At 44.9% G+C, this 14783-nt stretch overlaps 1 protein-coding gene across 1 annotated transcript in view; it reads right to left on the minus strand.

The window, feature by feature from the left end:
* Positions 1 to 14783, minus strand: part of GYS2 (glycogen synthase 2) — a 38803-nt gene that overhangs the window by 9100 nt on the left and 14920 nt on the right. Inside the window, exons 5-10 of the mRNA XM_087722755.1 lie at positions 10477 to 10621; positions 6711 to 6828; positions 5508 to 5628; positions 2775 to 2881; positions 1715 to 1774; positions 202 to 280 (exon numbers count right to left, since the gene is read on the minus strand). Coding sequence (XP_087578881.1) covers positions 202 to 280; positions 1715 to 1774; positions 2775 to 2881; positions 5508 to 5628; positions 6711 to 6828; positions 10477 to 10621 — 630 coding nt within the window. The remainder of the gene's footprint in view (positions 1 to 201; positions 281 to 1714; positions 1775 to 2774; positions 2882 to 5507; positions 5629 to 6710; positions 6829 to 10476; positions 10622 to 14783) is intronic.

The raw sequence follows: 14783 nt of genomic DNA on the forward strand, positions 1-14783 counted from the left end.
CTCTAGCACTGATGATGTTACCTAGTTTGGGTAACAAAATGTAAACTACCAAGTTCAGAGAGCACCAAGAACTCCACAGTTCAACCCTGAGCTACAAATATTCTCTCCTCTCCATTTAGTGTAGCTGAGACAACAATACAGACCTCCTTGCTCAAATAACATTCATTCTGAAAAGCATTGCCGAAAAAAAAAAACACACACCTGGGTAGAATAGATGGCTCGTTTCATGATAGTTAGGTCATCACGATCTATTATCTTGTTCATATCGGGAATTTCTCCTCTGTGGGTGTGAGAAAATTAATTCCTTAGCAAAGGCGGAAGAAGAAGAAGAAGAAGGAGAAGGAGAAGGAGAAGGAGAAGGAGAAGGAGAAGGAGAAGGAGAAGGAGAAGGAGAAGGAGAAGAAGAAGAAGAAGAAGAAGAAGAAGAAGAAGAAGAAGAAGAAGAAGAAGAAGAAGAAGAAGAAGTAGTAGTAGTAGTAGTAGTAGTAGTAGTAGTAGTAGTAGTAGTGGTGGTGGTGTATCCCATCTTATGCAAATCTTTGAAATTAACTTCCAGGATTAATAGTTATCCTATGGATGCCTGTACTAATTCAAACCCCATGGAGCCCATTGGAATTTATTTCTATGCAACTGTAAAGCATTTCCAAGAGGTAATCACTAGTACATTTATTAAGATTTCTTTGCCTGGGAATAATAGCCTTATATACCCCTTCATAGTGCTTTACGGCACTCTCTAAGCCAGGGGTGTCAAACCTGATTTCATTGAGGGCTGCATTAGGGTTGTGTTTGACATTGGGGGGTAGGGTGGGGTGGCTAAGGTAGGTGTGGACAGTTCGATGTCATTCGTGTTGGGGGCACCTGTGGTGGCCCGAGCACTCTGCCAACAAAAACGGAGCTCGGGAGAGCCATTTGCGGCCCTCCTGAGCTCCGTTTTTCCTGGCAGAGGGTTACAGGTGGCTCTCGCAGCCGAAAATGGAGCTCAGGAATTATTGTGGCCTGCCAGCGGCCAGCGGATCTGGCAGCAGATTCAGACAGTGAGGAGGTTGGGGAGGAACATGGGCCAGCCCTGGAGTCTGGAGAAGACTCTGACAAGGGCTCTGTGTCGGAGGCAGAGAGGGGGCCAGGGCCATCTGGCAGTTATCAGCTGCCTTTGGAGTCGGAGATCAGTGGGGCAGAAGAACAGCTGGAGCCTGTTCCCAGTGTGTGCATGCGCAGAATTGCCAGATGAAGGGAGCAGCTAAAGAACAAGGGTCGACTTGGGAGTAAAGACACCATAGATGCCCCCCATTACGAATGACATCATGCTGGCAACACCCCTCCTGGCCAACCCCCCCCCCCCCCGGCCAGGTCAAACACAAATGCTTATGTGGCCCTCAACGAAATCGAGTTTGATACCCCTGCTCTAGCACGATGTAGAGACTGGATCTGGGAACATTTGAAAGTTAACGACAAATTCTAGCAAACAAGAAACAATAGCTAAACACAACATTGTGTGTAATCATGGCTTGATCTCCAGAACATGTTTTTGTTGTCTACAGCAGGTGACAACTTTGGATATGTCTTCAGGCATAAAGGTAGGCAGCTGACGTCTATGCTATATTCATTACTAAATCAAATCATCTTCGGTATATAAAACACATAAAGAACGAGGTCTCACATCCTATAAAAAAAAGAAGGAAGATTGCACAGGTATATCATTCTGCTGAATTCTCACCTTAGCAGTGCTTCATAGAGTTTCTTACCAAATTTTTCCTTCACAGAATGAGCGGTGTCCCTACGAAAGAGTAAAACAGAATGTAAAGAATTTCCCACTCCGTTCTCCATTCCCTACCATTCAGTCAGAGCTGAAGAAGCCTCCTGGATGAGAAGTGAAACCTCTTCAAAGAAAAAAAAAACTAGAAACTCCAGGTATCTCTTGGAAAAAAAGCACCTTTGGGACAACCATGACCTGGAGGACCGAGAATCTCCCTCGATGGAAAATAAAGAACAATATCCTGTGTTCCAATGGGGAAATTGAGCTTCCTCCAGGGATAGGATTCAGTCAGTTCGGACAATAGCAATAGCAGTAGCAATAGCAGTTAGACTTATATACCGCTTCATAGGGCTTTCAGCCCTCTCTAAGCGGTTTACAGAGTCAGCATATTGCCCCCAACAACAATCCGGGTCCTCAGAAGGATGGAAGGCCGAGTCAACCCTGAGCCGGTGAGATTTGAACAGCCGAACTGCAGAACTGCAGTCAGCTGAAGTAGCCTGCAGTGCTGCATTTAACCACTGCGTCACCTCGGCTCTATTGGGCAAACCGATAGCTCCTACGATCAGCTGGGAGCGAACCGGTTCACTCCGACGATCAGATTGGCCTGCCCGCTTCTGTGCTTTACTTACCTATATCCTCTCAGCTGATTAGCGCAGCAGCTGTGTTACTCCCCAGAAGTAACATGGAAGGTAAGTTTTGGCAAAACTGCGCACGCGCACAAGCAAAACACGCAATCACCAAACCAATTGTTAAACTTGCAATCAAAATTTGGGCGCTGGACAACGGCCACATATTTATGACGGTTGCAGCTTCCCGAGGTCACATGATCACTATTTGTGACCTTCCCAGAGAGCCTGGGAAATGGAGTCAATCCCACCACTGGTTTCCCCCATGGACTTTCATTGACTCCATTTCCCAGGCTCTCTGGGAAGGTCACAAATAGTGTTCATGTATATAGGAATATATATAGGTATATATACCTATATATACCCATTACATTGGACAACAGAAAGAAGTTTACCAGAGCTGTTTCCGGACTGCCTGGCCTTTCAACGTCTCCACATTGAAATTGTTGGTGTTTGCCGGCATTATAAAGAACACAACGACTGTGACATCACTCCTGTGCACCTAAAAGAGAAAAGCACATTTTTTAGCAGAGATAAAGGTATTTTCCTCCCATCTTACTGTCTTTCTGTTTCTGCCTTTTAGGCCATGTGATAGCCGCTGAACAAATGGTCCGTGACAGTGTTGGTGAATCTTTTGGGCACCAAGTGCTGAAACGGGAATGTGTGAGTGTATGCCGGAAACCGAAAGAGCAGCTGCCGGGTGCACATGCGCACACCGGGAAGATGATCTTCCGTTTTCCGGTGCACGCATGCACATTGGCCAGCTGGTCTTCTGGTTTCTGGCATGCTTGGGCATCGAAGATCAGCTGGCTGGAGCGCATGCGCACTCAGTGGCTGCTCTTCCGGTTTCTGGCACTACCACGCACGCGAAGATCAGCTGCGGCCAGTGCGGCGGAACTCGGAAGAGGAATGGGCGACGACTCAGAGGCCCAGAGAGATGCCTCTGCATGCCACTTCTGGCACATGTGCCATAGGTTTGCCATCATGGATGTAGGAGATGACCAGGCTGAGTTCGAAGGAGGGGTCAAATATGTCATCATTCCTGAGTCCCTTTGCACCAGGGTGGGTTCTTGCCAGTTCTAACTTCTTCTATAGAAAAGGTTCCACAAATCTACAGTGCCGTTTAGAACCGGTTCCAGCTCCCTCCCCCCGCCTGTCCGCATATCAACAAGATGAAGAGCGAGAGGAGGAATTCTGGGAGTTGAAGTCCACAAGTCTTAAAGCTGTCAAGTTTGAACACCACTGGGTTTTTTTCCCTAAAGGGTTAGGGGTGCAAGGGTCTTGTAACTTGACAGCTTTAAGACTTGCGTGCTTCAAATGCCAGAGTTTCTGAGCCAACATTTTGGTTGCTAAGTAAGAGCATTGTTAAGTGAGTTTCACCACATTTTACAAGTTGGCCACGCTCACCCAGTCACAGCTGGCAAGCTACTCCCACTCTGTCACATGGCTGGAAAGCCACTCCCACCCAGTCACATGGCTGGCAAGCCACTCCCACAAAGCAGGCCACACCTACAGAAGAGGTTCTAAAAATTTTTGAAACTCACCACTGCTTTGCACCCAAACGAAATCTAAGTCCAGCCCACCGTGAATTCCTTATCTACCGCAAATTGCTTTGACCATTAGTAGTTCAGATTCTTGTAGAGTTTACAATACCACTTACAATAAACCTTTATACCCATTTGAACTGCCTGGATCTCCTCATTTCCTTGGTGCATGACAGACAAGTGTTTCATCCTCATACCATGAGTGAGACAGGCGTAATTTATCCCTACCTGTAGTGGCATTCAGGTACAGGCAGTCCTTGACTTACATCCACAACCGATCCCAAAATTTCTGTCGCTAAGCAAGCCAATTGTGAGTTTGGCCCCATTTTGTGGCAAAAGAGGTTGCAAAATCAGGCACTGTCTTGTTTAGCAACAGAAATTCTGTGGTGGTTAACTAAGGACTACCTTCAATGTAGGAAAAAGTCAACACAGGTTCCCTCTCATGACAGAATGCAATCAATCAATCAATCAATCAGAATAGACCTGGAAGGGACCTTGGAGGTCCTCTAGTCCAACCCCCTGCTCAAGTTAACTGCTCAGGTTAAGAGCAGCTCAACAGCAAAACCAATTAGAAATGACTGCAGTGGTAATAGAATGTATGGAGTAGTAATTCCATAAAGTAATGGAACCCACTTAAATTCAAACTCTTCTAAACAGCAGGCTAGACTTGATGGTCTTAATGATCCTTCCAAGTTTAGGATTTTAAGATCCTATTTAACCCTCTAAAGGTAAAGGTAAATGTTCCCCTCGCACATATGTGCTACCATTCCCGACTCTAGGGGGTGGTACTCATCTCAGTTTCAAAGCCGAAGAGCCAGCCCTGTCTGAAGACATCTCCGTGGTCGGCATGACTAAATGCCGAAGGCACATGGAACACCGTTACCGAAGTTGCACAGAGCATCTGTTATAGGTGGTTTCCTATTTTTCTACTTGCATTTTTACATCCTTTCGAACTGCTAGGTTGGCAAAAGCGGAGACAAGTAACGGGAGCTCACTCCGTTACGGGGTAGTAGGGATTGGAACCATTGAACTGCCGACCTTCTGATTGACAAACTCAGTGTCTTAGCCACTGAGCCACTGCGTCCCTATTTAATCCTCCCAGACGAGATAATTCCACTTCCATTGATGAAGGCGGTGAGTCTTTCAATACTGATTGCCCAGGAATATCTACAGGAGGATTGTAATAGGCCAGGGAACTCCAACCTTGGCAGCTTTTAGATTTGTGAACTTCAAGTCCCAGAATTCCCCGCCCAGTGTGGATTTGAGGCCATGGATTTGACTTTCCCAAAGATATTGATCTGGTTGGCCATTTGGAGGCATGAAGTGTTGAATTTCGATCTCATCCATCGTCGTTCTCCTATGAGCAATGGTGCAATTCAGCCGGTTTTATCAGGTTCGGGTGAACCGGAGGTGGTGGGAGGCTCCGCCCACCTGCCTGGACATCCTCGCATCCCGTTTTTAACACAGAAGCTCCTGCGCATGCGCGTCCTCATGTTCGTGAAACGGTAGCGAAAGATAAGTTGATTTCACCCCTGCCTATGACTGACTATGTGGCGTTTCTGAGGCGCCTGTCCTCTTTCTTACCCTGAGCAGGAAATTTAATCTCGACAAGGCCTCTAAAAACATGTCCGCTCCTTTGTTCGAAAACTCGTATCTCCCGGCAATGAAGAAAAACAAAGTCTTTTCAAGGTTGAAATCGAGATGGCTGAAAAGAGAGCAAACAAGGGCACAATGCTGAAAACGGGTTGTTCAAACAAACAACATCATTCGGCGATGCTGAACAAAGGTCGCAGATGTGTAACAACAACAACATTGGAAGTCGAACATTGCTTTTGGCTGTGTGTGTGTGTGTGTGTGTGTGTGTGTGTGTGTGTGTGTGTGTGCATGTGTGTGTATCCCAAATAGCAAAGAAACACCTGATCTCCCTATGGGGGGCCCACTGATCCAAAGCCGAAGCAATGCCTCAAAAGAAGGAAATCCCCCAGAAGAGAGCTTGTGAATACACGCAGGATATTGATTCAAGGATTCTACTAAAAATTCAGTTTAAAACCTAACTCTTAAAACCCCTGCTCCCACTTTTCCAAGGAAACCATTTGCAGGGCAGGATTGAAATTAAAGGTAAAGGTTCCTCTCGCACATATGTGCTAGTCGTTCCCGACTCTAGGGGGCGGTGCTCATCTCTGTTTCAAAGCTGAAGAGCCAGCGCTGTCCAAAGACGTCTCCGTGGTCATGTGGCCGGCATGACTAAACACCCAAGGCTCATGGAACACTGTTACCTTCCCACCAAAGGTGGTTCCTATTTTTCTACTTGCGTTTTTACTTGCTTTTGAACTGCTAGAAGCTGGGCTAAGGAATGGGAGCTCACTCCGTTACGCGGTACTAGGGATTCGAAACACCAAGTTGCCGACCTTTCTGATCGACAAGCTCAGCGTCTTAGCTGCTGAGCCACCAAATTCAAAATTCGGGCACTTGGCAACTAGCATGTATTCACACCTGTTGCAGCTGTTACCATCTGCAAACTTTCCCAGCCGGCTTTCAGAAATCAAGGCTAGTGAGGAAAGCCAGATTCACAGGATGACCATGTGATTCACTTAATGACTGCAGTGATTCACTTAACAAAAATGGTCGTAAAGTGATTCACAAACCACTTTGCTTAGCTGTGTAAATTTTGATTCCCATTATGGTCGTACGTCAAGGACTAACAATGCAATCTCCCCCCCCCCCCTTCTTCATCTTCATCTAGATTTTGGAGTAACGCAAGAGTCCATTTTGAAAGGCAGATCCTACCCGTAGAAGTGACCTCGAACGAACTCTTGGATCCTGGCTTTATAGGTGGCATGCAAATTCTGAAATTCATGCATCGCCGAGAATTTTTTAATGTTGAGGCCGTTGGGCGTGACAACATCTGGAAAAGATAGACAATGAATTTAGAGGTATAGTCACAGCTAGGATAGGAAGCTGATTAAGTTGATCCTTCAGGAGTTAGAACATGTATGTGAATATATCCGTATATCTATATCTGCACTTTTGCTGATAAATAAATGAAGGGAGACTAGTATAGATCTATTTCAAGCTATTTAGCTCTCATCAGCTAGCCATACCCTTACTGGGATTCGAACCTGGGCTATTTTTACATATTAGGCAGTTATATTAACCTCTAAGCCACAAGCTCTCCTTCCTTATCAGCTGAGCCAAGGAAATGATTAAGTGTTATGTCAACCTGGTATGCCCAAATAGGCTTAGAAGTTAATATAACTGCCTAATATGTAAAAACACCCTGGGTTTGTCCCGCTGAAGGCACCTGGAGAAGGCCCATCCTGTGCGATCTTATTGGTCTTAGGGAGATATGCAGCAGGAGATGGTCTCGTAGGTATCCAGGTCCTAGGCCATGTAGTGCTTTAAAGGTGATAACCAGCACCTTGAATCGTGTTCGGAGACCAATGGGCAGCCAGTGCAGCTCGCGGAGGATAGGTGTGATGTGGGTGTACACCCAGTATTGCTCGCGCGGCTGCATTCTGCATTCCAGAGGAGCAAGAGGCTACTCGGCCCAGATATCTTGTGTGAGAGAAAGAATGAAGACAGGCCCTCCTTGATAGTTCTCAGAGTGTATTGTAGATGTAGATTTTCCAAAGCACCAGAGGGCAGGAAACCAGAAACAATGGTTGGCAACTAACCAAAGAGAGAAGCAACCTAGAATTAAAGAGAAACTACCTTACAGAGAGGACAATGAAGCTTGTAATTAAGCTAGTATAGGTTAGTGATAATACAATACAATACAACAGAGTTGGAAGTCCAATATCGCTCTGTGATTTCTAGAGATGACTCACTTGTGTAAGAGCAGAGGTTGCCAAATTGCTTCAAGTTCCTGGTGCGGTCCAGAACTTGGCTCCAAAACAAGAAAGGTGTGAAGGCAACTTCTCTTTCTTATTGTTCCTCAAAAACTATAATTGGAAAAACTTTGCCTGTGGAAACTGGGGCCTTGCAGTAGGTCTATCATTGGCTATTGATTGACAGCAAGTGTGGTGGTATATAATACAATGCAATACAATAGCAGAGTTAGAAGGGACCTTGGAGGTCTTCTAGTCCAACCCCCTGTCTAGGCAGGAAATCCTACACCGTTTCAGACAAATGGCTATCCAACATCTTCTTAAAGACTTCCAGTGTTGGGGCATTCACGACTTCTGGAGGCAATGAGTTCCACTGATTAATTGTTCTAACTGTCAGGAAATTCCTCCTCAGTTCTAAGTTGCTTCTCTCCTTGATTAGTTTCTACCCATTGCTTCTTGTTCTACCCTCAGGTGCCTTGGAGAATAGTTTGACTCCCTCTTCCTTGTGGCCACCCCCGAGATATTGATGGTGAACCTTCTATCCAAGCATAGATACTCCGCCGATTGTAAACTTTCGTGCACTTGGGCAAAAGCCAGGCTTAATGATCTACTTCCTCTAAGATCATTGACCCTTTTTTTTTTGAACAACAGGCACATTTCACAACTTTGGCATATTGACATGTGCCCGTTTCAAATTGTTCTTTACAAGCAAAGGTCCCGGAGAAGGCATCTCAACTCCAATTTTCTGTGAATAAAGCGGATTATTTAAAGACCTTGACACTTGATGCTCAATCTTGATGCCCTTGACAGATGCCCTATTCCTCCCAAAAAGGGTAATACGTTCTATTGTACCTTTTGAGTGACACTGCAGTATCTTTCCCCTGCCAAGCTGACCAAGCCATGCCCACAGAACCGGTAGTAAAAAAAAAAATGAATTTCACCACTGGTTTTATTTTATAAATATATTGATATAATGACCTTGTTAAAGGTCAAGGATCCCTGAGGAAGGGAAAGAAGCTGCAGAAATCCTAAGGTCTTTTTTTTATTGAAGGGTTGAAATGAGGGGCCCTTGGTGCTCTCCAGTGGTGGGATTCAGCCAGTTCGCACCTATTCGGGAGAACCGGTTGGTAACTTTCTAAGTAGTTCAGAGAACCGGTTGTTGGAAGAAATCTCCTTTTGTTTTTTTCCACTTTACAGGGCTAATCCTGTAAGGAAGGCAGGAAGGAAACATTCTAGTGTTGTTTCTAGTTTAATCTTTATTGCCCTAATAACAGAAACTGCCTCTCCGGTTAACCCTTATTACATTTTAACAGCTAAGGCGAAGCGCCCATCGACCTGAGTGACCTTGAGTTGGCCACGCCCACCCAGTCACATGACCACCGAGCCCCACCTACCCAGATGGTCATTAGGGCAGAGAACCCATTGTTAAATTATTTGAATCCCACCACTGGTGCTCTCTGAGGTTGGCTGATTTCTTGCAGACATTTCATTACTCAATCTAGGTGACATCATCAGTGCTGGAAGGGAGTGTGAGTTATAGAGAGGAGGAGGAGGAGGAAGGGGAGAGGGGGGAAGACCATGGGGCCCTTGATGCTCTCTGAGGTTGGTTGTTTTCTTGCAGATGTTTCGTTACCCAATGTAGGTGACATCATCAGTGCTGGAAGGGCCTGTTGCAGAGGTGGGTTCTTACCAGTTCGCACCTATTCGGTAGAACCGGTTCGTCAAATCTACCGAACCGGTTAGAAGAGGTTCCACCAGTGGACCCGGAAAGCAGGCCACACCTACAGAAGATGTTCAAAATTTATTTGAAACCCACCACTGGTCCTTGGATATGATTATTCTACACTATCGTGCTCATGTTTATAAAACTCAGTGCCTCTGTGGAAGGTAAGGATGACTACTGCATTTGTGGTGCAATCAGAACATTGCGTGTGTTGAAGTTGTTTTAACGCAAACCAAAGATGCCTTTTAAAAAACAAGTTTACATCCTATTCTTATGCATGCCAGTGCTGTGTGTGAGGTAATTTAAGGTGGTTCTGACAAGTGTCGTCGGCATCTTCATATCCGGTCACATGGGCGGCAAGCCACTCCCACAAAGGAGGCCACACCCACAGAGTAGGTTCGAACAATTTTTGAAACCCACCACTGGTGTGTGGGTTGCGGAAAGGAGGAGGAGGAGGGGAGGAAGAGGAGGAGGGGAGGAGGAGGACTATGGGTCCTTAATGCGCTCTGAAATTGATTGTTTTCTTGCAGGCATTTCATTCCCCAAACAAGGTAACATCATCAGGGCTGGAAGGGAGTGTGAGTTATAGAGAGGAGGAGGAGGAGGAAGGGGAGAGGGGGGAGGACCATGGGGCTCTTGGTGCTCTCTGAGGTTGGTTGTTTTCTTGCAGACGTTTCATTACCCAATCTAGGTGACATCATCAGTGCTGGAAGGGGGTGTGGGTTGCAGAAAGGAGGAGGAGGAGGGGAGGAAGAGGAGGAGGGGAGGAGGAGGAGGATGGGTCCTTAATGCGCTCTGAAATTGGTTGTTTTCTTACAGGCATTTCATTCCCCAGCACTGCGTAATGAAACGCCTGCAAGAAAACAGCTAATTTCAGAGAGCACCAAGGAGTCCACATTAGCAGCAGGATTTCAACATTACTCTGTCGTGGTTGGTCTCCCCCCTAATTTCACTACTTAGGAAATACCTTTGTGCCATATGGTGGGAGGAAGATGGCTCTTACCAGTTGCTCTCTTCAACATGTGGTCCGCTTCTATGGCTGTTATCTGAGAGACCGTGGTGAACACATGTGCACAATGCACCGAGGCCCGTTCCATGCAGTATCTGTGGTATATCTGCCTTTCCCCTGCTTCTTTGTCTATATCAAACTGTTAAATGGAAGGGAAAAACAGTAATAGTGCTTACATACCACTTCCTAGTGCTTTACAACCCTCTCTAAGTGGTTTACAGAGTCAGCATATTTGCCCCCAACAATCTTCATTTTACGGACCTCGGAAGGATGGAAGGCTGAGTCAATCTGGAGCCTGGTGAGATTTGAACTGCCAAATTGCAGGCAGCCGGCAGTCAGCAGAAGTAGCCTGCAGTACTGCATTCTAACTGCTGTGCCACCGGGGCGCATCATCAAAAATCACGTATGAAGGAAATTTTCAAACCGTACTCTTATACTTGTAAGTAAGTTGGTTACTGGAGTCAGTCAGGACAGACTAATATAAATAACAGAGTTGGAAGGGACCTTGGAGGTCTTCTAGTCCAACCCCCTGCCTAGGCAGGAAACCCTATACTATTCCAGACAAATGGCTATCCAACATCTTCTTAAAGACTTCCAGTGTTGGGGCATTCACAACTTCTGGAGGCAACTTCTGTTCCACTGATTAATTGTTCTAACTGTCAGGAATTTCTCCTCAGTTCTAAGTTGCTTCTCACCTTCATTAGTTTCCACCCATTGCTTCTTATTCTGCTTTCAGGCGCTATGGAGAATAGGTTGACACTCCCCCCCTCCCCCCAGTTGCTTTGTGGCCGCCCCTAAGATACTGGAACACTGTTTTGTTTTGTTTTTGTAAAAAAAAATTTTATTTTCAAAACAAACATACAAATCCACCTTCTTTACATACTGTAGAAAGTGTATCAGTTGGTTACAAAAGGCTTTTGTGCATCTCTTCCACCGTCATCAAATATAATTCATATTAATTCAAATATCTTAACTCAAATATTTATTATATTACCATCATCATACCTCCACTTTTATTTGACTATAGTTATTTAAACGTCCTTCATCCTAAAATATATCAAGATTTAATACATAACCACATGCTGGCATTTCATTTACTTATTTATAAAATCCTCCATTAACATTAAATCCTCATATCCTGTTTTAGCTAAACATCCATAATATTTAATACCAAAGTTTTCTAATCCTCCATGTATATAATTTATTATCATTATCCTTTTTTCATTTAACTATATCCTATATCATAACATTTTCCCCTATTAGTTAAAACTTAACTGTGTCTAATTTTGTTCTTTTTTATTATTATTGTTATTAATAATCTTTTTATATAGTCCAAAAATATTTCTAACCTTCCCTTCTCAGGTAACATTCATTATTCATATGATATTGGAACACTGTTGAGAGGCAGGGAGAGGCAATTAAGAAATATCTGCCACAACACAATTATGTAAATACTGCCCTTAAGAACCTGCAAAAGATATCATGATGATGTCACTAGATCAGTGGTTCTCAACCTTGGCAACTTTAAGTCCTGCATAGCTGGCTGGGGGATTCTGGGAGTTGAAGTCCACAGGACTTAAAGTCACCAAGGTTGAGAAACACTGCACTAGATAGTGTGGCCATTTTGGCATGATCTTGTTTACTGATGGAATCTACTGGCACTGGTCTTGGGAACAAATGAGTTTTGGTCCAATAGGTCAATGGGACATTAGCTTGGTGGAAAGTTGACGTACTTCCAAAGAATAATACACAAGAATTTTACTAAACTTGTATAAGCTACCTGACCCCAATGACTGAGCAATCGTAACAATTAAACACTAACATTATTATAAAAGTTGGAACTGCGACAGGCCATACGCAATGGAGTGAAGGGTCCAACTCGCCTTCACCGAGACACTGGTCAAAACTTCACAGCGTTCAAAGCGAATTCTACTATAAGGCTGCATTAACAAAAATCTTACAAGCTTGAAAATACAAATCTGCCACTGTCTAATTTACAGCTTGGGAACCCAGAAAGGAGATCCTTTCTCCCCCTCTTTCTCCACCCATTATACAGCTGCAGGCAGATGTGGGTTCTTACCAGTTCAGCCAAGTAGGTAGTAACTCGGCCGGACACGCGCCCGAATCGATTCTATCGGCGCTGCCATAGGCGCCGCCATCTTGTTTTTTGCTTCTGTGCATGCGCGGAACCAATTTTTTTTACTTCTGTGCAGGCGGGCATAGCATGCATCAAGCGCGCGCATGGCTGAAGTCCGTCCCAGAGCAAACCGGCAGTAAAAGAAGCCAGAACCCATCCCTGATTGCAGGGCAGCGGTGGAATTAGCTTAGGTTTACCACCAGTTCACAACTGTGAATGCACGCGTGACAGAAGTGGGTTGCTCCTGGTTCGGCCCGGATCGGGCGAACCGGTAGTGGTGGCGACTGGAGGCTCCACCCACCCACCCACCCGGACGCTTCTGCAGAATGGACACGCATGCGCACACATGAGGAAACCATTAATTAAAAAATGGAAACCCACCGCTGGTGTGCACACATGCTCATGTTGTGCATGCACGCCTTCCACGCATGCATGCTGCCTTCTACGCATGCACTTTGCTCTTTTGTGCGGCATGGACGCATGCACGCAGCATCGAAAATGAGGCTACATAGGACGTTTTGGAGTTAGGGCAGGTAGGCCAGTTTGCCGCTACCGGTTCCGGCAAACCAATTCGAGCCGGCTGAATACCACCTCTGCTGCAGGCTTAGCCTTCTCTTATCTGACCATTAGAATGAGCTCACCTGGTTGTATTTCTTGTCTGCTTTATCTGGGAAGTCTGAAATCAATCTAGCAAGTCTCTCACTGCCTCCTTTACAGTCTGACAATTTAGTAGTGTCCAGGGGTGGGTTTCAACCGGTTCACGGCGGTCCCTGCGAACTGGTTGGTCGGCGAACCCAGAAGTAAGTAACTTCCGGGAACGGCGAAGGGCCCACCTGTCCGCCCGCGGTCCTTACCCGGTTTTGACGAGTTCTGCGCTTCCACGTATGCGCAGGACGCATACAGTGCCTGCGCGATCCTCCAGGAGCAGCTGGAGCATCGCACAGACGCTAGTATGCATGCGTGCACCGCGCACGTGCATGAGGACGCCGCCGGCCCCGTTCCAACCGAACCGGTTGGAACGGGGCGAGAAACCCACCCCTGGTAGTGTCCCTTCTAAGCTTTGGAATGGTTTTGGACAGTGGTTATCTTACTTTTTAAATGCTATCTTCATGGATGGAATTTATGCAAGCCTTTTGAAACGGATGGATTAAGTTTTCTTCTTCTATTTTTTTCTTTTATTGTTCTCTGTAACCTATGGACTAAAGTTTTCTTCTTTCATTGCTGTGGGTGTTTTTCTAACCCATTTAAAGATTGGACTCTTTTTTCTAACTTGAAATACAAAAAAGATACAAAAGAAATAAGGAAATTTGCCACGGTAAAACTGCTGCTCGGAGGCTGGAGGGTTTGTGTATTGGAGCTTGTGTATTGGAAATGGAACACTTTTTTTCCTTCGCTGATTGTTTTGGCTTGGCACTGCAAGGTCTTACTGCTTGGTTATAGAGAGTGATAAGAAGGGAAGCATACAGATGTCCCTTTGAAGTTTATCTTTGACCAGAGAAAAGTGAAAACAAACATTTTTGTGAATCTATGTTTAATTTTATTAACCTTCCAAGCTAGAGCAGCTGTGTTTGTTAGCTGGAGAGAATGGCACAATTTCAAAAGCAAACAGAAATCTCAAGCTTGCAAAAGATACTTTCAAAAATACAGAAATCATCAAATACATATGAGGGGATAGAGAAGAAGCTGGAAGACTTAGAGCATATAACAGCAAAATATGATGAAGAAGTTGAGGATGTTTATCAAATGCAAAATGTGGTGGTTAAAACTCAAAAAATCGAAGTGGAAAATGAATATAAAGAGATTAAATTTACTGATATTTATGGTGATTGGTTGGTCTCTGAAAATGGAATGAGTGGAATACTGAAAGAGGAATTAAAGGGAGGGGAAATTTATCCCAGAGGGCAAGATACAGAAGAAGAAACAACCAAAGAATCTACGGATTTAAAGAGAGAAATTTTATTAGCAATAGCATTGATAACACTACTGACAATCAAAGATAAGCTGACTAAGGAAACAGAAGAAGGGCATCAAGATTACATGAAAGATCTCATAAGCAAGGAGTTGCTAAGAGGAATCCATACAAAGTTGATCAAGGAGATGATTAGAGGACTGGTACCACAAATGGCAGAAGATATGAGACTGTTTTGTTATTGGAAAGATACAG

Source organism: Thamnophis sirtalis, unplaced genomic scaffold (assembly GCF_051295495.1).
Source record: "Thamnophis sirtalis isolate CommonGarterSnake01/CBP01778 unplaced genomic scaffold, rThaSir2_p1.2 scaffold_9, whole genome shotgun sequence".
NCBI classification, from domain to species: domain Eukaryota; kingdom Metazoa; phylum Chordata; class Lepidosauria; order Squamata; family Natricidae; genus Thamnophis; species Thamnophis sirtalis.